The 27,544-nt window shown below is 44.3% G+C and overlaps 1 protein-coding gene across 4 annotated transcripts in view; it reads right to left on the minus strand.

Moving 5' to 3' along the window:
* The window catches only part of LOC118364066 (triple functional domain protein-like), a 144,946-nt gene that overhangs the window by 44,309 nt on the left and 73,093 nt on the right, over positions 1 to 27,544 (minus strand). For all 4 annotated transcript variants that reach the window (XM_052489709.1, XM_052489706.1, XM_052489707.1 and 1 more), the window contains 15 exons: positions 26,763 to 26,894; positions 26,295 to 26,525; positions 24,252 to 24,374; positions 22,398 to 22,589; positions 18,319 to 18,488; positions 17,748 to 17,922; positions 11,000 to 11,195; positions 9,953 to 10,119; positions 7,757 to 7,876; positions 6,745 to 6,936; positions 6,260 to 6,524; positions 5,913 to 6,028; positions 4,509 to 4,631; positions 3,650 to 3,847; positions 3,341 to 3,456 (listed from right to left, as the gene is read on the minus strand). In XM_052489709.1, the coding sequence (XP_052345669.1) occupies positions 3,341 to 3,456; positions 3,650 to 3,847; positions 4,509 to 4,631; positions 5,913 to 6,028; positions 6,260 to 6,524; positions 6,745 to 6,936; positions 7,757 to 7,876; positions 9,953 to 10,119; positions 11,000 to 11,195; positions 17,748 to 17,922; positions 18,319 to 18,488; positions 22,398 to 22,589; positions 24,252 to 24,374; positions 26,295 to 26,525; positions 26,763 to 26,894 (2,516 nt within the window). The remainder of the gene's footprint in view (positions 1 to 3,340; positions 3,457 to 3,649; positions 3,848 to 4,508; positions 4,632 to 5,912; positions 6,029 to 6,259; positions 6,525 to 6,744; positions 6,937 to 7,756; positions 7,877 to 9,952; positions 10,120 to 10,999; positions 11,196 to 17,747; positions 17,923 to 18,318; positions 18,489 to 22,397; positions 22,590 to 24,251; positions 24,375 to 26,294; positions 26,526 to 26,762; positions 26,895 to 27,544) is intronic.

A 27,544-nucleotide genomic window follows, 5' to 3' on the forward strand; every position in this document is an offset into this window, starting at 1 on the left:
ATGTGAATGTGTTAATAACAGTGATGCTTCTCCACCAAACTGTTTAACCACTGTGTATGTGAATGTGTTAATAACAGTGATGCTTCTCCACCAAACTGTGTAACCATTGTGTACGTGAATGTGTTAATAATAATGATGCTTCTCCACCAAACTGTTTAACCACTGTGTATGTGAATGTGTTAATAACAGTGATGCTTCTCCACCAAACTGTGTAACCACTGTGTACGTGAATGTGTTAATAACAATGATGCTTCTCCACCAAACTGTTTAACCACTGTGTATGTGAATGTGTTAATAACAGTGATGCTTCTCCACCAAACTCTGTAACCACTGTGTATGTGAATGTGTTAATAACAATGATGCTTCTCCACCAAACTGTTTAACCACTGTGTTCGTGAATGTGTTAATAACAATGATGCTTCTCCACCAAACTGTGTAACCACTGTGTACGTGAATGTGTTAATAACAATGATGCTTCTCCACCAAACTGTTTAACCACTGTGTATGTGAATGTGTTAATAACAGTGATGCTTCTCCACCAAACTGTGTAACCATTGTGTACGTGAATGTGTTAATAACAATGATGCTTCTCCACCAAACTGTTTAACCACTGTGTATGTGAATGTGTTAATAACAGTGATGCTTCTCCACCAAACTCTGTAACCACTGTGTATGTGAATGTGTTAATAACAATGATGCTTCTCCACCAAACTGTTTAACCACTGTGTTCGTGAATGTGTTAATAACAATGATGCTTCTCCACCAAACTGTGTAACCACTGTGTATGTGAATGTGTTAATAACAGTGATGCTTCTCCACCAAACTGTGTAACCACTGTGTACGTGAATGTGTTAATAACAATGATGCTTCTCCACCAAACTGTTTAACCACTGTGTATGTGAATGTGTTAATAACAGTGATGCTTCTCCACCAAACTGTGTAACCACTGTGTATGTGAATGTGTTAATAACAATGATGCTTCTCCACCAAACTGTGTAACCATTGTGTTCGTGAATGTGTTAATAACAATGATGCTTCTCCACCAAACTGTGTAACCACTGTGTACGTGAATGTGTTAATAATAATGATGCTTCTCCACCAAACTGTGTAACCACTGTGTATGTGAATGTGTTAATAATAATGATGCTTCTCCACCAAACTGTGTAACCACTGTGTACGTGAATGTGTTAATAACAATGATGCTTCTCCACCAAACTGTTTAACCACTGTGTATGTGAATGTGTTAACCATTGTGTGTTCGTGAATGTGTTAATAACAATGATGCTTCTCCACCAAACTGTGTAACCATTGTGTTCGTGAATGTGTTAATAACAATGATGCTTCTCCACCAAACTGTGTAACCACTGTGTACGTGAATGTGTTAATAATAATGATGCTTCTCCACCAAACTGTGTAACCACTGTGTATGTGAATGTGTTAATAATAATGATGCTTCTCCACCAAACTGTGTAACCACTGTGTATGTGAATGTGTTAATAATAATGATGCTTCTCCACCACACTGTGTAACCACTGTGTACGTGAATGTGTTAATAATAATGATGCTTCTCCACCAAACTGTGTAACCACTGTGTATGTGAATGTGTTAATAATAATGATGCTCCTCCACCAAACTGTGTAACCACTGTGTATGTGAATGTGTTAATAATAATGATGCTTCTCCACCAAACTGTGTAACCACTGTGTATGTGAATGTGTTAATAACAATGATGCTTCTCCACCAAACTGTTTAACCACTGTGTTTGTGAATGTGTTAATAACAATGATGCTTCTCCACCAAACTGTGTAACCACTGTGTACGTGAATGTGTTAATAATAATGATGCTTCTCCACCAAACTGTGTAACCACTGTGTATGTGAATGTGTTAATAATAATGATGCTTCTCCACCAAACTGTGTAACCACTGTGTACGTGAATGTGTTAATAACAATGATGCTTCTCCACCAAACTGTTTAACCACTGTGTATGTGAATGTGTTAATAACAGTGATGCTTCTCCACCAAACTGTGTAACCATTGTGTTCGTGAATGTGTTAATAACAATGATGCTTCTCCACCAAACTGTGTAACCACTGTGTACGTGAATGTGTTAATAATAATGATGCTTCTCCACCAAACTGTGTAACCACTGTGTATGTGAATGTGTTAATAATAATGATGCTTCTCCACCAAACTGTGTAACCACTGTGTACGTGAATGTGTTAATAATAATGATGCTTCTCCACCAAACTGTGTAACCACTGTGTATGTGAATGTGTTAATAATAATGATGCTTCTCCACCAAACTGTGTAACCACTGTGTATGTGAATGTGTTAATAATAATGATGCTTCTCCACCAAACTCTGTAACCACTGTGTATGTGAATGTGTAAATAACAGTGATGCTTCTCCACCAAACTGTGTAACCACTGTGTATGTGAATGTGTTAATAATAATGATGCTTCTCCACCAAACTGTGTAACCACTGTGTATGTGAATGTGTAAATAATAATGATGCTTCTCCACCAAACTCTGTAACCACTGTGTATGTGAATGTGTAAATAACAGTGATGCTTCTCCACCAAACTCTGTAACCACTGTGTATGTGAATGTGTTAATAATAATGATGCTTCTCCACCAAACTGTGTAACCACTGTGTTCGTGAATGTGTTAATAACAGTGATGCTTCTCCACCAAACTCTGTAACCACTGTGTACGTGAATGTGTTAATAATAATGATGCTTCTCCACCAAACTCTGTAACCACTGTGTATGTGAATGTGTAAATAACAGTGATGCTTCTCCACCAAACTCTGTAACCACTGTGTTCGTGAATGTGTTAATAATAATGATGCTTCTCCACCAAACTGTGTAACCACTGTGTATGTGAATGTGTTAATAATAATGATGCTTCTCCACCAAACTGTGTAACCACTGTGTATGTGAATGTGTTAATAATAATGATGCTTCTCCACCAAACTCTGTAACCACTGTGTATGTGAATGTGTAAATAACAGTGATGCTTCTCCACCAAACTGTGTAACCACTGTGTATGTGAATGTGTTAATAATAATGATGCTTCTCCACCAAACTGTGTAACCACTGTGTATGTGAATGTGTTAATAATAATGATGCTTCTCCACCACACTGTGTAACCACTGTGTATGTGAATGTGTTAATAACAGTGATGCTTCTCCACCAAACTCTGTAACCACTGTGTATGTGAATGTGTTAATAACAGTGATGCTTCTCCACCAAACTCTGTAACCACTGTGTATGTGAATGTGTTAATAACAATGATGCTTCTCCACCAAACTGTGTAACCACTGTGTATGTGCTTACTCTTTCCTCCGGGCAGACTTCCTCTTCTCCTCATTGAGTTCGTGGGCAGCATCCCTCAGCTTGACCTCTGACCCTGGGACGCTGGCGGGGAGGATGTCCAGCTGCAGCCCTTTACTCTGTAGGACAGACAGGGAACTTTACGAGGCACCGCTGAGGGGACAGGGGCACAGACACACACAGATACAGACCCACGTACAGTCACAGAGACACACACTCTCACACATGAGCGTGAGCACGCAAATACACACACACACACACACACTTTTCAAATCCCACCTTTCATCTGTTACCCTGTCCTCCAGTACTCACGGCCTTGTTGGAGTCAGAGGATACGATGCCCAGTGCTTTCTCCAGACAGGACCGGTACTTGTCCATGCGGAGGGAGAAGTCTCTGTAGCGCTTGTCCACAGAGGTGACCCATTTCTTTATCTCCAGCGCATGGGCGTGCCCTTTGTCACAAAAGCCATCCGCCAGCTGGATCAACAGTTTCACCCTCTCTTTGGTTTGCTGTCAATACAAAGAAAGAGAGAGAGAGTGAAAGAGAGAATGAACGGGGGCTGTGGGGTGCGTGCGTGTGTGCGTGTGTGTGGATGTCAACCACAGGAGCCAAATCCCACTGTGCCAGAGGTTCATGACTACAATAGAGTTTTCTGCCACACAATAACTCAGGAGGCCAGAACATCAGGGACAATGGGCTGCCCTGTGACTGGGCCTCATAGATACAGCATCATAATACTTAGCACAGGGCCACAAACAGGGCAGGGCAGCAAAACACACTACCCGAATGGTCCCAAATGGCACCCTATTCCCTAATATAGTGCACTACTTTTGACCAGAGTACATAGTGCCTTGGTCAAATGTAGTAGGTAGGGAAGACGGTGCCATTTGGGACACGTCCACGGAGATGGCCAGCACAAACGAAACAGATCCTAGACAGCCCTATGCAGTGCATGTATGGGACAGGTTGACTGACACTAGTCCCTTTACATCTCAACACACTGGCTAAGGTTCTTACAGGCATCACAATCTAAACAAACCATACAGTCTGATTCAGAACTACAAAGGTCAGTGTCTGTTATAGAAAATACATAGATACATCCAGTAGATGCCATTTGATTGAGTGAGGTGGTGTTTGATAGTGTTGGACACTGCTGGAGGGGGCCTTCACCTTGGCTGTGATCTGGAAGTCTTCGTGCTCCTTCAGCAGCTCCTGTGTGTGGTGGATACTGGATCCGGTGGAGGTGTGGGTTGACAGGTAGAACTCTCCCGTGTCGTGGATCCACTCCAGAGCCTGTGGACCAATCACAACGAGACGAGGTCCAGATCACTTATCTGTCATCACACTAATGTTTTATTCCTATTCCCTAGCCTTCACCCTTTGAAAAAGTGTGCACTTGTTCACTCCCCCTCATGGACATAAAGCTAGAATCCTTCATTGAAACAATATCAAAGTGGACACCCTGCCCCTATTTTGCTAAACAACTGAGGAAGGGGCTAGAGAAATGTAACCACTCTCAAATTCATAGACAGAGTTTGGATGCAAGGACTGACCATCTGTCACGTCCTGACCATAGAGAGCCCTTATTTTCTATGGTAGAGTAGGTCAGGGCGTGACTGGGGGTTAGTCTAGTTTATATTTTCTATGTGGGGTTCTAGGCTTGTTTTTCTATGTTGGTGATGTTCTATGATTCCCAATTAGAGGCAGCTGGTAATCATTGTCTCTAATTGGGGATCATATTTAAGTAGCTTCTTCCACCTGTGTTTCACGGGATATTGTTTTGAGTTAGTGCACGTAGCACCTCTGTAGTCATGGTTTGTTGTTTGTTTATTGTTTGTTGTTTTGCTTTGCTAAGTTTCACTTTCAATAAATGATGTAGAACTCAACATCCGCTGCGCCTTGGTCCGTCTCCACAAAAGAACGTGACACCATCCATGATATCAAACGTATAGTTTTAACCATGTTTAGAGGCTATACAGTATTTCTTTACAAGTAAGTTGTTTACAAACATTGCAGTAAAACAAGCTTATATTGTGGGCTCCTTACACCATTCTATACATTTGACATCTACGAGGGGATAGGAAGATGCACTCTTCACTGCTGCCTCTCCAGACCAGTGTAATGCTAACACCAGCCCACATGGGGGAGCAAACAGTCTCCAATTGAGATATACTTCAGCCTGCTCTGCGGCACACATTCGGTCCGTCAATCAGCACTGACTAAATGAGAGGAGACAGTTTGGAGAGACTGAGGACAAGAAAGACACTGCACTATAATAAGCCAGTGTTAAAATGTAGGGCATGTAATTATAGCTGTGGTAACACTACTGTTGTGTTGTTACCAGTCTACCTGGAACCTAACCATATTTGGAGGCTTTGGTTTGGTCAGCACTTGGTCAAAACATTAGTCCAACTAGTGCTTAGCTGAGCAGTTTGCACAGGGTTCAACATGGTGGTATGTTATAGGACCTGTAATATTGTTATATGACTAGTTTTATGGCTTGTGTGTGACCGTGTTGTTGTAGTCATGAATGTTACCGTTCTGGTATAGTTCTCCTTGAGGTGCAGCACTGACCTGCTTGGCACTGCGTTCAAACACCACATACTGCTGACACTGGTCCAGTCTCCTCTTCCTCATTGTCCAGAAGTGAAGCACCCGGTTCTCTCTCTGGAGCAGCTCATTCAAGATGTCTGACAAAACCACAAGAGACACGTTATCATTTAAACGATGGCTATGTCACAAAAGGCAAGCTAGTCCTACAGTCTACTACTAAAGCACTTAAGTAGTGCACTATAGAGGGAATAGGGGGCTATTTGGGACACATCCCATCTGTCTAAAAGAAGAGGGCAACTGAAAGGAACACCACAGTAAAGAACGATCTAAGGTGTATTTGATTGGGAAGGAAAAAAAGAGGCACTTACTTTTGACCTGTGTTTCAGGAGCCTTGACGTGAGACAGCATCCCTGGCATGTTGACACTGTTTCTGTGCAGGTACTTCAGGAAGACGTCAGCATTTCGCCTTGCTAGTGTACAAGCCTTGAGGAAGGCCTCCTTCTGCTCCAGGTGTTTGCTGATCATGGGTGTAACATGGTCTGACTCACTGTTAGGGCCCAGTTTATCAGCTCCCCCACACCAGTCCTCCTCACGCTTATACTCCTGCTCCAGGCTTTCCAGCACACTGCACACCTACAGAGCAGCACACAGCACAGGTCAAAACTACACTACCCACAATGCACCACCGAGCCCAAGCTAAGTACATGAACGCAAATACATGGCAAACTGCAGTGTAATACCACCCTATCTAGATTGGTTAATATACCCTAATCTGGGCCATGTTACTGGGCTAGGGGGCAATGGGCCTCCTCTGGCGGGTTGCCATGGAAACAGTTAGTGATGTCCCACCCACCTGCTCGGAGGTCTTGTAGAAGGCTACAGAGGCGTTGACCAGTTTGAGCCGGTCCTCCATTTTGAGCATGAGTTGCTGCCAGTGGTCGGCCACCTTCTCTGCACAGTCCCGGATCATGTCCATGTCGTAGTGGTTGGCTTGGAGTAGGGCCTCAGCCTTCTGCTGCACCTGCAATGCACTCTGGTGGGTTTTCTGAGGAGAGGGAGAGAGAGCGGGAGGGAGGTGATTAATTAAAGTGTTCACATTAACATCTTCAATTTTTCACAAGAACACGGAGGGATGTGATTGGAGGCTACGGCTACAGGAAAGGAGTCTCAGTGTTACATACTTCTGCTACCATGACTGTTAACAGACCACAGCATTAGACAATATCATTACAATACCATAATCAAATCGATCGAGTAATTGGGACAAATACTCTCCAACAGGGTTTTTTCCTCTCCTTCCACAGTGAGTAGATGACTCCAGAAACCTTCCTGCATAATCTCAGCCCTGCAGAATGTAGTCCTTTATACAGTACGGCTGCATTTAAAATGAGCCCTGCTCAGAAGAGTTCAAAGGAAACATGTTCTGGGGTGAAAACAGGGGTCTGTTTCTGGTGAAATCAGAGAGGGGGGTGATTAATGACCAATAGAGGATGAAAAGAGAAGTGGGGGAGGTTCGGGTTTTTACTGAGGTGTGTAGGAGGAGGGTAGAAGGAAGGAAACGAGGAAGGGGAGAATGAGAGAGAAGGAGGAGAGGAGAGGAGTAGGAGGGGGATGGAGATGAGGAAAATAATAAGAATTTGCTGGGTGTTTATATTTGTCCTATTTCACACATGTACAAGTGTGAATTAATACGCATGTTTGAATCGGAAGTGTGTCTTTTACATATCCCACTCTCCCTGAGACATCCCCGGAGAGTGGGGTCACGGCCAGGGTCATGGAGGGAGGAAAAGAAGAGGAGGAATAGAAGGAGTGGAGAGGGATGGAGAAAAAGAGGAATACATGAGAGAGATGGAACAGAGAGTTACCTCTATGGCATGTTGGAATTGCTCGTGTTCCTTCTGTAGCTGTTCTGCCTCCTGTAGAGAGCTGGCTGTGATCAGACCTGCATTCAGCATGGACTCTCCATTACGGATCCAACCCAGCACCTGTAACACACACACACACACACACACACACACACACACACACACACACACACACACACACACACACACACACACACACACACACACACACACACACACACACACACACACACACACACACACACACACACACACACACACACACACACACACAGGGAATACATCAAGCATCAGGGCAAGGTCAAGTCAGCTGTGACGCATCACCCCCGACACTTTCGCCTCCCCACCTCTCCCCCTCCCACCCTCCTCCTTGTCCTCACAGGGACGGCCTGCCAGAGACCCCAGGGAGGATTCCACACTGTCTCCTCCTCCGGGCTCCGCTCTGAGTCAGCACTGCACACCTGCTGTGTATCTGACACATGCTCTGTGCTATCACTGCTGCCAAACTCCTAGCTCAGCATAGCGGCTGTGTGAGGGAAGAGGCTAAACGCTGCTCAGTGAGTAACAGACAGATAGAACAACTACTGCTGTATTCTTCGTGGCCTGCTCTCTCAGCTTATAGCCACAAAAACACACATAGGCCTCTCTTCCCTTCCAGGACATGGTGTAATCTCTCGCTCTACAACGATGACCGAATGAGGAAAATGAAATAAATTAATAAACAGAATAAGATTAACAGATGATGCTCCTGCTGGCCTAGTTTCTCTTTTTCCTCATTTTCGGGCCGTTGGTCATCTCTAAAGGACTGCTCTACTTTCCCAGCACATATTACAGTGTTTCAGTCTTTCAGAGAGCGACTGCTGGCCAGTTTAGTTCAGATAGAATAGAACATAAGAAAGATCTTGCTATTAATGCAGAGAAGAGATGCTAACTGATATATTTATTGGCCATTGAGGTTTTATCTATCTTAACTGTCTTTATATTTGTATTTCATTTGAAGAAGATCTGGGTTCCAATCCCCTTAAGTATTTGATTGTTTTCTGACAGGACAGGTGTAAGTACAGAGTGGGAGATAGACATGGAGAGGGGTACAGAAAGTGGTTAAGGACACAGACAGTCGGGGCTCGAACCCCTGTCGCCAAGGGGTTCCAGTATATTCTAGATATTCTAGAATATACTGTAAATGGTCAATGCCATAAGTCAGGACCATATCGACTGATCTCATATTTCCCGTTGTACAATCTAATAGAATCAACCCCGTAGATGTAAATACATCTGCTTGGAAAAGCATTTCACGCTTAACATTACATGCACAGAAAGTCATCTATTCATAATCACGTGCTCTTCACAAAATAATACACAATCACTTATTTCACAACAACAGCATCTCATGGTTATCACCCCACATTCACTACTGTACTTGGAAAGAGAAAAAGAAAGAACGAAAGAGAAAGAAAGACTGTGTGAGTAAGGGAGTGAGAGAGGGTGCAAATGAAAGAGAGAAAAAGTGAAAAAGCGAGTGTGAGAGAGAGAGAAAGACCACAAGTGAGAGCAAAAGTCAAAAGTAAGAGAGAGGGAGAGAACACAAGTAGGAGAGAGAGAGAGAGAGAGAGAGAGAGAGAGAGAGAGAGGGGAGAGAGAGAGAGAGAGAGAGAGAGAGAGAACACAAGAGAGAGGGGAGAGAGAGAGAGAGAGAGAGAGAGAGAGAGAGAGAGAGAGAGAGAAGAGAGAGAGAAAGACCACAAGTGAGAGCAAAAGTCAAAAGTAAGAGAGAGGAGAGGACACAAGTAGGAGAGAGAGAGAGAGAGAGAGAGAGAGAGAGAGAGAGAGAGAGAGAGAGAGAGAGAAAGAGAGAGAGAGAGAGAGAGAGAGAGAGAGAAGAGAGAGAGAGAGAGAAAGACCACAAGTGAGAGCAAAATTCAAAAGTAAGAGAGAGGGGAGAACACAAGTAGGAGAGAGAGAGAGAGAGAGAGAGAGAGAGAGAGAGAGAGAGAAGACCACAAGTGAGAGCAAAAGTCAAAAGTAAGAGAGAGAGGAGAGAACACAAGTAGGAGAGAGAGAGAGAGAGAGAGAGAGAGAGAGAGAGAGAGAGAGAGAGAGAGAGAGAGAGAGAGAGAAGCGAGAGAGAGAGAGAGAGAGAGAGAGAGAGAGAGAGAGAGAGAGAGAGAGAGAGGGGAGAGAATGACATATGTTTACCTGTTTGACCTCGGCCTGAAGGTGGCGTAGCTGGACACACTGTTCCAGGTGCCTCCTGTGCTGCTCGGCCGCCACGTCCAGCTCCTGCTGCTTCTCATGGAGGAACTCCAGCAGGTCCTGAACACGTGTAGCCATGTCCACATCCCTGTCACACAGCAACTCCACACCTGGACAGAGAGAGAGGGGGAGAGAGAGATTTAACAAGAGAGAGAAAGAGAGAGAGAAAAGAGAGAGAGAAACAGAGGGAGACAGAGAAGGAGAGTGAGAAGGAAGAAGAAAGAGGGGGAGCTCATCAGCTACTTTAGCAAATCCTGAAAACAACACAAAGAACGAGCCATTACGCAACCCAATCCTAACAAAAATATTAAAAGAGAGAAGCAAGGTCTCTCTCTCCTCATACAAGACAATCATTCTCGACTACATGTAAAAGATTGACAGTTAGGTAAGCAAACAGACATACATCAGTAACGCCATATGGCCAGACAGTCAGACACACAGGATTGAATCTGCCCTTAACATTATATTACTTACATTTCACTCCTGTGTTCCAGACCTGCATTGGGCTGCATGGAGTACAGAGTCTGTGTGTCATAGAAGCACTGTGTGTCTGTCTGTCTCTTTGGTGTCCAGGAGAGAACTGCTCTGGAATTCATTCTGATTATGCAAAATCTCCTCTGTGCATGTCGTCATTGACGTGTGTGTGTGTGTGTGCCAATGCAGCCTGTCATCCTGCAGCACTGCCTAGTGGTTTTACTCAGCGACATGAGTTCATAGGATTACCGTGAAATCTGCACGTCTGGCCTTGGCCTGCTGCCGCTACTGTGCCGAGTTCTCTAGCGTCCGATAGCTGGGTTAAACGGCCCTCCCCAGTCCTCCCCTCTCCCTATCTCCTCAACCACAACGCTGAGCTGACCCGGCCTGGCTTACAGCTCATCTGCCCTGGCAGCAGCAGCAGCAGCGCTTTGGCCCATCCGATGTGTGTGAGTGTACGACAGAAAAGGTGCATGTGTGTGTGCATCCGTCCGTGTGTGTTTCTCCACTACTCACCGCTGGCCTGGACCTCTGTAACGTACTGCAGCAGCTCCTGTCCCTGGTGGATGACGTCGAAGGTCAGGTTGTTCATGGTGAGGGCCTTGTCAGCATGGTGCTGGAGCCTCTGCTCTGCCAACGTCAGGTCCTCTGTATCAAACTCACCCATCTGCTGGGACAGCTCCTCATTCCACGACTCCAGGTCTGAGATGATCTGGGAGTGTGTGAGGGAAGGACAAGGGCTAACACTTCATTTGGATAGTCCTCGATAGAGGATCTATAGATACTCAAACTGTCAACTGCAGCAACAAAATATCTACTGTAATGGAAGTGTACTAATAGACATAGAAACACTGATCACAGGGATCACTGTAAATGAGTTTGAAATAAAGGTGACAGCACGTACAGGACAAACATATATACAAACACACACAGATGATTATTCCAACCCTCTAGGTGGAATATGACCTGAGAGGGGTGGAAACTAAGTCGGCGTCAGAATGAAAGGATTTGTAATGACATCAAAACACCAGCCAAGCTGATCTTCGAGACAGTAGCTAAGTGTTTAGTGTTCCCTAGAATGATACACTTCTCCCTTGGTTATAGAGGGACTACCCAGACTAGCTGGCATGACTGTAGGCAACACTGTAGATGGAGCGTCTGCCTGTGATGTTAGCACTTGTTTAAGGACCCACCCAAGCACACTTGCTGAAGGAGGGTGAATCATGACGCCCATCCACCTTGGCACAGTGATGGGTACTCTGTCAGTCTTTTCTCTGTGATGCCAGTGTGGGCTGGGCCTGACTGGTCTTACCTTCAAATTCATTGGAGTGAAATCAAAATCAATCAATCAATGTAGTGACCAAGGACCAAGAGGGAAGATGGCGGGTGGTGATTATTTTAGTTGCCAAACCGATCCAAAATATCATGGCTGCTCACAATAACTAGCTTACTATTTCAATTTGTCTTTATATTATACAAATTCACTGTCTGTTTTACAGAATCACTTTCCTGATGCTTCAGAGAGAGACATGCTGGCACTCGTCTCCATTTCACACATGGATCACAATCCCATTCAGCTGCTGCTCAGCCACATACTTAAGAGCTAAATGTAAAGAATGTGTCCGAGGGAAATTCAAGGCGTCCAGAGTGATGGTCGTCGAGGGGAAACTATGGAAAAGTAATACGGGTCATGAACTAAAGCGATGGCTGGCTATCCAGCAGACGTAGTAAAAAAGAAATGACTGGGATGAAATTGAGAGGCTCATACAGCTGCCTGCATCCATTCACATGAGCACTGAAATCAAATCTCAAGTCATCTGACAATGAAGAAGAGAAGAGGAGTCAGAAAAGGAAGGAGAGAATGACAGGGTTCCGAGTCAGGAATTGGAAAATGTTCAAATCCAAACCGCAGTACTGCAAAACGAATAATTATTGATTCTCTCCACCGTGCCATTTAATTTCCTCTGGATGGCCCTCTGCACCCTCTGCTCTGCTCCGGCTGTACTGTACAGTATTATCTAGTACTGTACTGTACTGTATTATGAGGTACTGTACTCTACTGTATTATCTAGTATTGTATTATCTAGTACTGTACTTTATGGTTTAGAGCGTTGGGCCAGTAACCGAAATCCCGAGCTGAAAAGGTCCAAATCTGAGCAAGGCAGTTAACCCACTGTTCCCTGGGGGCTGAAGACGTGGATGTCGATTATGGCAGCCCCCCGCAACGCTCTGATTCAGAGGAGTTGGGTTAAATGTGGAAGACACATTTCAGTTGAATACATTCAGTTGGACTAGGTATCCTGACTAGGTATCCCCCTTTCCCTTTCCCTACTGTATTATTTAGTACTGTACTGTATTATCTAGTACTGTACTGTATGATCTAGTACTGTACTGTAATATCTAGTACTGTACTGTATTATCTAGTACTGTACTGTATCATCTCGTGCATTACTGTACTTTACTGTATGGTATTATCTAGTACTGTACTGTATGATCTAGTACTGTACTGTACTGTATGATCTAGTACTGTACTGTATTATCGAGTACTGTACTGTATTATCTAGTGCATTACTGTACTTTACTGTATGGTATTATCTAGTACTGTACTGTATTATCTAGTACTGTACTGTACTGTATTGTCCTCTGGGGGAGAACATGTGAGTGAGGAGGTGGAGGGGAGGGTTCCATGTGGTAAGGGCTATAGGGCTAGCTTTTACTCACTGAGCGTATGGTTGCTTCATGGAAGGGCTACAGGGGGCTTAGTAGTTACACTCTCACTGTTAATGTACAAGTCAGAGACTAAAACGTGGTAGTACTTAACCACAAACTCCCTTCAGCTGTGATCCATATGCTAATCCATCACTGATCACTGTTAATGTACAAGTCAGAGACTAAAACGTGGTAGTACTTAACAACATCCTCCCTTCAGCTGTGATCCATATGCTAATCCATCACTGATCACTGTTAATGTACAAGTCAGAGACTAAAACGTGGTAGTACTTAACCACATCCTCCCTTCAGCTGTGATCCATATCCATCACTGATCACTGTTTATGTACAAGTCAGAGACTAAAACGTGGTAGTACTTAACCACATCCTCCCTTCAGCTGTGATCCATATCCATCACTGATCACTGTTTATGTACAAGTCAGAGACTAAAACGTGGTAGTACTTAACAACATCCTCCCTTCAGCTGTGATCCATATCCATCACTGATCACTGTTTATGTACAAGTCAGAGACTAAAACGTGGTAGTACTTAACAACATCCTCCCTTCAGCTGTGATCCATATCCATCACTGATCACTGTTTATGTACAAGTCAGAGACTAAAACGTGGTAGTACCTGTAACAACATCCTCCCTTCAGCTGTGATCCATATCCATCACTGACCATCACTGTTAATGGCTCTGATCAGGCAACCCAAACAAGGGCACTCAGGCCTGCTCGCCTCCCTACCACTGAGGAAGTACAGAGACTAAAACGTGGTAGTACAAACTTAACAACATCCTCCCTTCAGCTGTGATCCATATCCATCACTGATCACTGTTTATGTACAAGTCAGAGACTAAAACGTGGTAGTACTTAACCACATCCTCCCTTCAGCTGTGATCCATATCCATCACTGATCACTGTTTATGTACAAGTCAGAGACTAAAACGTGGTAGTACTTAACAACATCCTCCCTTCAGCTGTGATCCATATGCTAATCCATCACTGATCATTGTTTAAGATCTTAACCTGGAGATAATGTAACAGCAAGGCAAGCCTTTATCAGCTCGCCAAAGCAATCTGATAACTGGATCAACATAGTATGATAATAGTTTTCCACATAAACAAAACATAGACCTGTGGAGATATATAGATGTGGATTGTTGACTTCTCATGATTATCAACATGCAATAGTAGTTCTTTGTCAGAAGTATTTTCTGTCTATCTTTGAGATGGTTTTTGATTGAAACATGCGACAGAGCTCTATAGTAAGCAACTTGTACGGTCAACCAAATATCTGTAATTTCATAATCCAAGAAGCTGTAATACTGAGATCTACACCGCCTCAGTCAATAACAGAACAGTTCTTCTCTTGTTTTGACAATATGAGAGAGAGTCGTGGCTGCTACCACAGACAGGCACAAACACCATTATTTATACTGCACTTCTGAGGTTGAGAACGGACCATTCTTTGCACAAGGCAAACAGCCAACAACAACTGTCATAACAGAAAGGTCTGATGAAACCTCATTAAAACACTGCTTTAAGATGAGAAAGAAGAGTCTAACAAAACAGCAAAGCAGACAAGGTAACGTCAACAGTGTAATGTACAGGTAATTAGAGGTTGACCGATTATGATTTTTCAACGCCGATACCGATTATTGGAGGACCAAAAACGACGATACCGATTCATCGTCCGATTTTCTTATTTTATTTATTTGTAATAATGACAATTACAACAATACTGAATTAACACTTATTTTAACTTAAAATAATACATCAATAAAATCAATTTAGCCTCAAATAAATAATGAAACGTGTTCATTTGGTTTAAATAATGCAAAAACAAAGTGTTGGAGAAGAAAGTAAAAGTGCAATATGTGCTATGTAAGAAAGCTAACGTTTAAGTTCCTTGCTCAGAACATGAGAACATATGAAAGCTGGTGGTTCCTTTTAATATGAGTCTTTAATATTCCCAGGTAAGAAGTTTTAGGTTGTAGTTATTATAGGAATTATAGGACTATTTCCCTCTATACCATTTGTATTTCATTAACCTTTGACTATTGGATGTTCTTATAGGCACTTTAGTATTGCCAGTGTAACTGTATAGCTTCTGTCCCTCTCCTCGCCCCTCCCTGGACTCGAACCAAGAACACAACGACAACAGCCACCCTCGAAGCAGCGTTACCCATGCAGAGCAAAGGGAACAACCACTCCAAGGCTCAGAGCGAGTGACGTTTGAAACGCTATTAGTGCGCACTAACTAGCCAGCCATTTCACTTCGGTTACACCAGCCCCATCTCGGGAGTGCAACGAGAGAGAGGCAGGTCGTTATTGCTTTGGACTAGTTAACTGTAAGGTTGCAAGATTGGATCCCCCGAGCTGACAAGGTGAAAATCTGTTGTTCTGCCCCTGAACGAGGCAGTTAACCCACAGTTCCTAGGCCGTCATTGAAAATAAGAATGTTTTCTTAACTGACTTGCCTCGTTAAATAAATATTAAATAAAGGTGTAAAAAATATATTTATATACAGATTTCCAATAACTTGAAATCGGCCTAATTAATTGGCCATTCCGATTCATCAGTCGACCTCTACAGGTAATAGTTGCTCTGTGGACACAAAATATTCAGCAAGCATGTACTAACAACCATCTAAACACATGTACACATGACATCAAAAGATATCTGTACTTCCGAGATTATTTATCCTCAATTCTGCTCAAAACCAAGTGATGGGGAAAGTCGATACAGTTACATATCGGTTTATTGTTTTTGACGATATGCCAATATTATTTGTGCACTAGTTGGCTGTACCTGCACCAAAACTCCAGTATTTTTCCTTCATACCTTGTTCTCCATCTTCTTTTTAAATTGGGAGCCAATTTAGCACCTTTATTTCCATGACTGATCAACACTTGTTTTCTCATGTCTCTCTACTTGTCCCTCTGCAGCAGACATACAGTATGGTGAGCAATATGTTTGGAACATAAAATCCCAGTATCGAATCTCAATACATATAGAATAGTGAGAATCGCAACACATATTGCATCGGCACCGAAATATCGTGATAATAAGTATTGTGATAATATTGTATATTGAGTTCCCTGGCAATTCCTAGCCCTATCAAAAACCCTTCTGAAAACATTACGATCCAGTCTAAAGTGCTACAAAAATCACAAACTCACTAATCTCTCTTGAAAATGTCTTACTGGCTGTTCTGTAGGAGTCATATTCACTTAACTCATAAGCACATTACAGAAGGCTGAATGACAGCGAGGCAAAGATCCCAGGCATAAATACCACAAGCCTTTAGTCCTAACATCTTTTCTTCCCCTGCCACTCTCCTCTTCTCTCCCGTTCCCTCCTTCCCAGGCGCCAGGAGCCACTTACAGGGCCGGGCTGCTCTCACAAAGCAGAGCAGAAACACCTCTCTGAGTCTAAGTACACACACCATCTTTCGCTCCTCCTGGCTCGTGGAGAAGAGACTGGCTCCGTGAGGACAGGAATGCTGCTCTGGGCGTGACTGGGACACTGCGTGCTGTGCCTCTGCCTCACATTAAACCTGAACCTGAACCAGGTTGCTGCCTAACCCCTCAGCCAAGAAGGAACAGCATCTCAGGGCTGTGAAGAGGAGGAGTAGAGGTAAAACAACCTCTTCCTCCCTCTCTCCTGTGTCATATTGACTGACTGACTGACATACCGCTCCGTCCCTCCCACAGATCACAGCTAATGTGAAGGCTTTACTGTGCTGCACCTCTGAGATGAAAATACTGTACCAGTCTGGCTGTGGTCTCTTACCACGCAGACTAGTGTGACTGCTGCACTACTATTGTGACATTACACCTCAGTGTGCGATGGGCTGCATGTGCAGACAGGCAAAAGGCAGTGTGTGCCAAACACGGGTCAATATTTTACTGACTGTAGGTTTCCACTTGGGAGAAACATGTGAGACATCTTTATGAGAAAATGAATAGAAATAGGAATGCAATGTCGTGATTTGTTGTAATGTCAAACTGCACTGTAGTCTACTTAATGTGCCCGAAAAACTAAACGTCCTCCTCCTCTATCCGATGACCCTGTTATTGCACCACAACACACGCGCGTGCGCACACACACACACACAAACACACACACACACACACACACACAGCCTTAAATGAGTCATCACCTCAGTACAATAACTTCCCAGAAAGGGGGATGATTACTTCATGAATATCAGTGGTTCAGGCTTTATCATTTCAAAGGCTGCTGTAGTTAATGCTTAATTTCTGGCATGTGAATCCATATCATTAATCAACCACTGTACTGCTTCAGTCCTTTGATGGTGTAACAGGAAAGAGAGAGATTAGAACAACAGCAGCAGCAGAAATAGTCCTTTGATTCTCTCAGCAGGGACTGCAGGCCTACACTATCAGATAAAACTACTACAGAAACACTGACTGTGATACATTCAATCTCTAGAAAACCGGTCAGATACAGCCAATAGAAGACATGAGAGATTGGTTGATTGATAGATTGATCGATATTAACTTTATTGACATGGGGGCCACTTACGTCGATGGCGTCCCTCTCGAAGATGCGTAGCTGCAGGAAGAGTTCCAGTTTGATCTTCCTCTCCTGAAACAGGTCTTCCATCTGAGCCTGGGCCTCGTCCAGCTGCTGTAGGACACTCTGGATGTGGGCCATGGAGCTGTTGTGGGGAGTCTTGTTACTGGAGATAGCAGAGTCCCTGTGTGGAGGCCAGAGTCAGAGGTTAGATAGGTCAACAAACACATTAAATACACTCCTTTCAATGTCATGAACGACATGTAACATGGTAGGTGGTGGAACAGCTAGCAGAGTTTAATTATGTGTTAGACGGCATGCTCTTAGAAGCTTCAAATGCACCTCTGTTGCCAGTTAGTAGCGTGCAGTGCTGCTATCAATGTCTCTTAATGGTAGGGTAAATGCAGATGAGGGGGACAGTAATACTGCTCTACAACGCTGCACAGCTCTAAATTAACTACCTTTATTACTTGGTGAATTAGCTCAGATCTACAAAAGTAGAGGGGGTAGGATATTTCTATGGCGGGTAAGGGCTAGAATGGGTTGATTTAGGATAGAGGATGAGTGCGCTGTGAGCTACCTGAGCTGCTGGATGAGGTCCTCTCCCTCCTTGATGACGTTGACAGTGGCCTGCAGTGTGGTCTGTTGCTGCTGGCCGAAGCGTTTGATCAGGTCCTGCACCGCCTCCACAGACTCAGCATACACATCGTCCAGCAGCTCCTTCTGCAGCTCCTCCAACCACGTCCACAGCTGCATGGGCACACAGTGACAGACAACCCAGGCGGCCAATCAGTAATACAGTAAGAGGTCTGCCGGCCAATCACACGAAAGCAACTTGTTACGCTACAAACACACTAGAAAGGTAAAGGAGAAGACTGCTATCACACAGAGAGGCAGGTAAAGATGGACAAATGAAAAGCAGAGGAGAGAGGGAGAGAAAGAGGAGTGAAGGAGGGAGCTGCATTGAGTCATTGTGGCAGGATTAACCATCTGGTTATATTGGCATGGTGGCCCAAACCAAAGCACCCGTACCAGCATGTCGGACCCTCCCTGCCCAATCTACTACCCACCACTTTTTTTCCCTTTGCATCCCAAATGCCACCCTTTCCCTATAATAGTGCACTACTTTTGACCAGCTCCAGTAGGGCCCTTTTCAAAATAAGTGTGCTATGTAGGGAATAGTATGCCATTTGAGACCAAAAATGTGTTTTGTTCCAGTTCATACAGCTCTATTTTTCTATAATAACACACAAGGACAGGCAAACACGACACTGGCTAAGAACAGAGGAGGAAAGTCGGAACTGGGCCTAATCCAACCACCTCTATACAACAGATGGGTATTATTACACCATATGGACACATAAAAGAAATGATGAATTCATATGAATATCAGGCCACCACCAACCACTGTGTGAGTCATGCACTGTAAAGATGATATCAAAGTCAGCACGCAGAGTAAAGTACAGCGCACTGGCACAGAACCTTTACAGAAAGGTTAATGCTGTTCATTAATGCCTAAACGAATGGCATTGATTGAAACAACACAGATTGCAAGTTAACGTTCTCATAAAAGCTTCATGTTGTTTTTAGGAGACTATAGTGAAGCACCACCTCTATAGGTAAAACTGCCACCTCTCTCTCAGCCACAGCATTGAACAATGGGAAGAAACACTCATTCCAAAGGTCTGCCTTCTTACAAGGGAAACCTTTCAAACACAACACACGTAATGTTCACCACAAATAAAGGCATGACAAATTACAGCTTTGAATAGAAGGTATTTCAGAAACAGAACAGCTTCTTAAATTGTGGCAATAGCTAGAGGCTCTAGTCTAGTGGAAGAGAGTAGAGGGGGAGGAAGGCACTGTGTTTAGGCTGTTGGAGATGTGTGTTACGCTCAGGAAAAGATGCCTATATATCAGTGTCAGAGTCACTTTGGGCAGCCCATCCACTGTCACATGACACATCATTAAGTGATGATGCCCGAGAATACGGTGTTTGGGGGATATTTAGGTGTTTGGAAGATGTTTAGGCTGTTGGAGATGTGTGTTACGCTCAGGAAAAGATGCCTATATGTCAGTGTCAGAGTCACGCACGAGTGTTAGAGTGCCGGCAAACCGTGCCAATTTATACTCCAAACACCGGCTTCGAGGGCATTATCACTTTTATATTATACGGGTTACCAACATGTTCAAATGATGATTTACATATTTTAATTAAAATATTATTTTGATGAATTTATTCATACTGCCACAAGATATAGTTCTGACTCAAATCTAGGGTTGCTACCCAAGCTGGCTGGTCGTTCATTCTATCGGTTCGGTTGCCAGAGACGCAACCAACTCTTAAGGATCCGCCCCTTTAAAAAAAAAAAAAGCCTAAAATGACATACCCAAATCTAAGTCTTTTTGTTCTGTATCCATGGACGCGACCCAGTCGTTTGTTCTAAACGTTCCATTGGCTGGCAACATTCTTATGCCTTGCTTGCTAGCTAGCCAATAACGGCTAACTTACAGTCACATCAAACAGTGTAGCCAGAATAACAACAAAGTAGCTGCATTTGCATTTGTTTAAGCTGTTTTCTAGTGACATTTATTTGGATACATCCATAACAATGAGCTAATGAGTGTGGTGTCGGAGTGTGGTGTCAGGCGAATAACCTCACACTCAACGTCAACAAAACAAAGGAGATGATCGTGGACATCAGGAAACAGCAGAGGGAGCAGCCCCCTATCCACATCGACTGGACAGTAGTGGAGAAGGTGGAAAGGTTTAAGTAACTCGGCGTACACATCACCGACAAACTGAAATGGTCCACCCACACAGACAGCGTGGTGAAGATAGCGCCTCTTCACTCACAAACTTTTACAGATGCACAATCGAGAGCATCCTGTCGGGCTGTATCAACGCCTGGTATGGCAACTGCTCCGCCCACAACCGTAAGGCTCTCCAGAGGGTAGTGAGGTCTGCACAACGCATCACCAGGGGCAAACTACCTGCCCTCCAGGACACCTACACCACCCGATGTCACAGAAGGCCATAAAGATCATCAAGGACAACAACCACCCGAGCCACTGCCTGTTCACCCCACTATCATCCAGAAGGCGAGGTCAGTACAGGTGCATTAAAGCAGGGACCGAGAGACTGAAAAACAGCTTCTATTTCAAGGCCAGACATGTTAAACAGACTGTTAAACAGACATCACTAACATTGAGTGGCTACTGCCAAAATACTGACTCAAATCTCTAGCCATAATACAAAATTGGATGTAATAAATGTATCACTAGTCACTTTAAACAATGCCACTTTATATAATGTTTACATACTCATAACTCGTCTCATATGTATATACTGTAGTTTATACCATCTACTGCATCTTGCCTATGCCGTTCGGCCGTCGCTCATCCATATATTTATATGTACATATTCTTATTCATTCCATAACACTTTTAAGGTAATTGTTGTGAAATTGTTAGATGACTTGTTAGATATTAATGCACAGTCAGAACTAGAAGCACAAGCATTTCACTACACTCACATTAACATCTGCTAACCATGTGTATGTGACCAATAAAATTTGATTTGATGATGCGCGATTTCACCTAGCATAGGTGTGCTCTCGTCAGGACACTGCTGTTCAGAGGAGCTAGCCTACAACACAGCTAACACAATCACTTCAAACTGAAGCTGGAGAGACTACAAACTAGCTGCACTTCATTTCGTTTGACCTGTTATTTTATTGATATTTCTCTGTATATATCCATTCAATTATGCCAATTCATGACTTCGACTGTCTGAAAAAAGTTGCCTGTCTGTCTCATCCCAACAATTGACTCCCGACACCTTCATTACTAATGTGACAGCAGGAGGTCGAATTTGAAAATTTAAACAATGTTGCAAATGTCGGAGAGACATACAGCAAGGTTTATACAAATCTCCTCTGTTGAAAACTAAATGTTAGTATAAAGAAAATGTGAGATAATGTCTAGATGCTTTTTATAGTGGAGATCAATTTTATAAATTGCCTGGCTGGGCTGATGAGACAGTGGATTGCGCAGTCAGATGGAACAGAGTAATTAGGCATTTTATCGTAATAGATGTAGCCGGTGGTAACTTATGGAAAAGACACTGGCTGGAATGTGGTTTTAACCAATCAGCATTCAGGATTAGACCCAACCGTTGTATAAATACAATATAATGCACGCAAGCACACACACTCACACTTCTGTTGTGTGGCAGTACTGATGTAATAAATTCTTCATGTCGCTAAACTCCTGTACCTCTTACTACCCTGGCTGGCTGTCATCTCTTTCACAACACTAACTGGGAGAGGTTGATCTCCTTTAAAGGTTGAACTTTCCTCAGGGTGAGCAGGGGAGAACCCTCACACAGCCCTACCATGAGAACATCTACACCAGATGTCATTACCACCTCTAGAGGGGTATCAATATTACAACAGCTAGCTGGCAGGTCTCAATACACACAACTTTCTTTAATAGTTAAAAGGGTTTAAAGTCGTTTCACACTCAGATTCATGCAATTTAGTAGACTCTGACTCGAGACATACTGTATATCAAATACAACAATAACTTTCATTAGTACTGTTTTTTCAACAGGTACAGATTTACTGTATAATCCTATAAGGGGATCCAGACTCGTACCTCTTTGACGTGAGTATGGAAGGCCACAGACATGTCCAGGAGGACCTTACGTTGCTCCACGCGACGTACAAAGTCCTGAATGCGGTCCTCTAGCTGGTGGGCTGCCTGGTAGATCTCCTCTGGATCACATTCTCCTGTCTGGGCCAGCTGCTCTGCTGCCTCCAGCAGCTTGTCAGCGTTAGTATAGGTGTTCTGGATAGGGGGACATTAGAAGAGACATTATGCGGACTGCCACATTACAGGTAATTATAAACTCAGCAAAAAAAGAAATGTCCCGTTTTCAGGACCCTGTCTTTCGGACCCTGTCTTTCAAAGATAATTAGTAGAAATCTAAATAACTTCACAGATTTTCATTGTGAAGGGTTTAAACACTGTTTCCCATGCTTGTTCAATGAACCATAAACAAATAATGAACATGCACCTGTGGAACGGTTGTTAAGACACTAACAGCTTACAGACGGTAGGCAATTAAGGTCACAGTTATAAAAACTTAGGACACTAAAGAGGTCTTTCTACTGACTCTGAAAAACACCAAATGAAAGATGCCCAGGGTCCCTGCTCATCTGCGTGAACGTGCCTTAGGCATGCTGCAAGGAGGCATGAGGACTGCAGATGTGGCAAGGGCAATAAATTGCAATGTCCGTACTGTGAGACGCCTAAGACAGCGCTACAGGGAGACAGGACGGATAGGTGATCGGCCTCGCAGTGGCAGACCACATGTAACAACACCTGCACAGGATCGGTACATCTGAACATCACACCTGCGGGACAGGTACAGGATGGCGACAACAACTGCCCGAGTTACACCAGGAACTCACAATCTCTCCATCAGTGCTCAGACTGTCCGCAATAGGCTGAGAGAGGCTGGACTGATGGCTTGTACGACTGTTGTAAGGCAGGTCCTCACCAGACATCACTGGCAACAACGTCGCCTATGGGCACAAACCCACCGTCACTGGACCAGACAGGATTGGCAAAAGTGCTCTTTGTTGATGAGTTGCAGTTTTGTCTCACCAGGGGTGATGGTCGGATTCACTTTTATTGTCGAAGGAATGAGCATTACACCGAGGCCTGTACTCTGGAGCGGGATCGATTTGGAGGTGGAGGGTCCGTCATGGTCTGGGGCGGTGTGTCACAGCATCATCGGACTGAGCTTGTTGTCATTGCAGGCAATCTCAACGCTGTGCGTTACAGGGAAGACATCTTCCTCCCTCATGTGGTACTCTTCCTGCAGGCTCATCCTGACATGACCCTCCAGCATGACAATGCCACTAGCCAAACTGCTCGTTCTGTGCGTGATTTCATGCAAGACAGGAATGTCAGTGTTCTGCCAAGGCCAGCGAAGAGACAGGATCTCAATCCCATTTAGCATGTCTGGGACATGTTGGATCGGAGGGTGAGGACTAGGGCCATTCCCTCCAGAAATGTCCGGGAACTTGCAGGTGTCTTGGTGGAAGAGTGGGGTAACATCTCACTGCAAGAACTGGCAAATCTGGTGCAGTCCATGAGGAGGAGATGCACTGCAGTACTTACATGTAAAACAGCTGGTGGCCACACCAGATACTGACTGTTACTTTTGATTTTGACCCCCCCTTTCTCCAGGGACACATTATTCAATTTCTGTTAGTCACATGTCTGTGGAACTTGTTCAGTTTATGTCTCAGTTACTGAATGTTGTTATGTTCATACAAATATTTACACATGTTAAGTTTGCTGAAAATAAACTTAGTTGACAGTGAGAGGACGTTTCTTTTTTTGCTGAGTTAATGAACATATGACTAATAATATATAAATGAATAAGTTCACTATTTTTTCTTTGTGTGTGTGTGTGTGTGTGTGTGTGTCCCAGCTCACCTGGGCCACCTCCTCAAAGTCCTCGTGTCTCTTCTGTAGGGCCCGAGCTCTGTGTAGGGACTTCCCCACTCCGGTATGCTTACTGAGGAAGGCTTCACCATGGTTCTCTATCCAGTCCAGCACCTGCACACACACACACACACACACACACACACACACACACACACACACACACACACACACACACACACACACACACACACACACACACACACACACACACACACACACACACACACACACACACACACAGGGGCGAGAGTGAGAGACTGAAATACCCCTGGTACAGAGAGGGTTTGCCAGAGCCGTGTCTAATAAAGGCTGTTATTAGGACCCTAGAGAAATGTAGCACATGCTCGATGACAACATCTGTGTACAGTGATAGGCCTTAGGATAGTCACTACTTGGAATCAGATACGTTGAGCGTTTGGTTGAGGCTGCCTGCTGGCTACAATGAACCAATTAAATAGGCTAGTCCCAAAAATACACCCCCAGCACTGCATGCAGGCTCAATTAAATGCTTGAAGCATTTGCAAGAAAACAGACACTATTTGAACCCAGGTGTGGTGACTACTAGCCTATGAACAGGGACATTATTGGTCTGTATGCGCTGATCTGATGTGCTGCGCCACAAGGGGGAGCTTTGGGACTTTCAGCTTGACGAACTGTGTCTGGGACAGTTCTACAGACGGCCCTGTTCTGTTCAAGGCTGGTGCCATAACATAATGCCTTCCCAGTTCAGACCCACCCTCTACCCTCTGCTCTGCATCACTGTGCCAAGTCGGGGACTGCGTCTCAAATGGCCCCCTATTCCTAGTCCATAAGGTTTTGGTCAAAAGTAGTGCACTATATAGGGAATAGGGTGTTATTTGGGACACAGCCTGGTACTTTTAATAAGGAAACATGGATGAAGAAATCCATAATCCACTACAGACCAACGTGTCAGCCTTTCTATGGACTGTGATAATATATCTCAGTTAATAACAGCCTTATTATTTATTGAACAGATGGGTGGCCAGCTGCCTCATCTCACTATTATTGCTGAATAGAAGAATAAACAGGATTTTGATTGTGGTTTTTCAAGGTCTCTCCTCTTAGAGCACATCATTCTATGGGACATATGGAACACGCAACACATTACGTGGCAGTACATTGGATTACCATGGCAACTAGTACGTATCAGGAGAGAGAGAAACAGAGAGAGAGGGAGAGAGAGAGAGAGAGAGAGAGAGAGAGGGGGAGGGAGAGAGAGAGAGAGAGGGGGAGGAGAGAGAGAGAGAGAGAGAGAGAGAGAGAGAGAGAGAGAGAGAGGAGAGAGAGGGGGGGGGGGGGGGGAGGGGGGGGGGGGGGGGAGGGGGAGGGAGAGAGAGAGAGAGAGAGAGAGAGAGAGAGAGAGAGAGAGAGAGAGAGAGAGAGAGAGAGAGAGAGAGAGAGAGAGAGAGAGAGAGAGAGAGAGAGAGAGAGAGAGGGGGAGAGAGAGAGAGAGAGAGAGAGAGAGAGAGAGAGAGAGAGAGAGAGAGAGAGAGAGAGAGAGAGAGAGAGAGAGAGAGAGAGAGAGAGAGAGAAACAGAGAATAGCGAGCATGTCCACAGGGCACAGAGAAGTAGAAACCAGCTCAGTCCTAATCACAAGGGTCTGTCAGCCACTCACAAAGATACGTTTTCACTCAGAAACCCCAGGAGCCACTGAAAACGCTTTGAAGAAAGTGGAGATGGATAAATGTACCCCGCAAAATTACAACACAGTTCTCTTTAATTTTGAACATGCATGAAAATCAGGTTTTATATGAATAAAACACTGTACAATAGTTATAGTGGTCCCTGACAATGATGGTAAGGTGTCTGTGTATTATGTATTATGTATGTTTGTTTGTGTGTGTTTGTGTGTATGTTTGTGTCACTGTGTGTGTGTGTGTGTGTGTGTGTGTGTGTGTGTGTGTGTGTGTGTGTGTGTGTGTGTGTGTGTGTGTGTGTGTGTGTGTGTGTGTGTGTGTGTGTGTGTGTGTGTGTGTGTGTGTGCCTGCGTCTTCCTGAGCATGTGTACCTGCTGGACGTCCTGTTGGAAGACACAGAGCTGCAGGCGCTGGTGCAGCCGGACCTTGCGGTGTTGCCAGATGTTTTCCAGTTGTCTCTGGTGGTGTAGCACCTCGTGGATGATGTCCAGTACGTGGTGCACCGCCTTGGAGTAGTTGGCCGAGGCCGTCAGCGAATCAGCACTACCCGGGGTCAGGGGCCGCTGCAGCTTGTCCAATAGGGACTTCCCGTCTTGGCTCACCTGGAGAGGAAAGGAGAAGATAGGAGAGATCCCAGGTGAGGTGAGGAAAAGGTTGACAATGAACTTTGAAAACACAACGGAATCGGATTTATGCAGGATTTCTTTAGTGCATGTTGCAGATGCTATTTATTTTACTTTAAAGCACGACGACACAAAAAGTGCTAAATCACCAACTAATCTCTTCAATACATGAGCACTGGGCACCAGAATGTGTAGTGACTGCAGGCCCCATAGTACCTCAGAGTAGGCAGTGGTGATGTGCTCATAGAGTCCTGTGTGATGGTGGATGGTGTCCTCCAAGTCCTGTAGCTCAGAGGGCAGGTCTCCTTCTCCACACGCCTTACACCACGGCTCCACATTACCCATGTACTGGAGGAGACACACACACACACAGGATCACACATTATAATGATAATCAGAAGGGGGTGTGTGCATGGTGGTGTGTGGTACAGAAAGAAAAGAGACCAAAACCTATAGAAGGCTAAAGGTATATTATGGTAATTCTCAACAGCGCATTAGTTCTACTACTTGAAATAACGTCATGACTCCCACAGTAACTAGCGCACACAAAAACACTTCTTCTAAAATACAAAAATGTGTAAATAGCAAAAACAGGCATCGAAAAATACTTATAATTGTCCTTGTGTCTGTCTCTCTAACCCTCCCTCTCTGTCTCTGTCTCTGTCTGCCTCCCTCCCTGTCTCCCTCCCTGTCTGTCTGTCTGTCTGTCTGTCTGTCTGTCTGTCTGTCTGTCTGTCTGTTTTATATATCAGTCAATTACACATTCATGGCAGGGGACGAAAGCAACACATTGCCTTGCAGGCAGCCCTAGCTAACATTATTATTAGCTCTGCATCATCCCAGCAGCGTACTACAATGCCATTAAGAGATAGGAACTATTTTCATCTGTTCCTGTGGGAGCTGGCCAGGGAGAGGAGGAGAGGAAAGTAGAACAGAAAGTAGAGGCACTTCAGGAGAATAATGATACAAAACAAGTGATTATTCTAGAAATGAAGGGA

This window comes from Oncorhynchus keta, chromosome 31 (genome assembly GCF_023373465.1).
Source record: "Oncorhynchus keta strain PuntledgeMale-10-30-2019 chromosome 31, Oket_V2, whole genome shotgun sequence".
In the NCBI taxonomy this organism is placed as follows: Eukaryota; Metazoa; Chordata; class Actinopteri; order Salmoniformes; family Salmonidae; genus Oncorhynchus; species Oncorhynchus keta.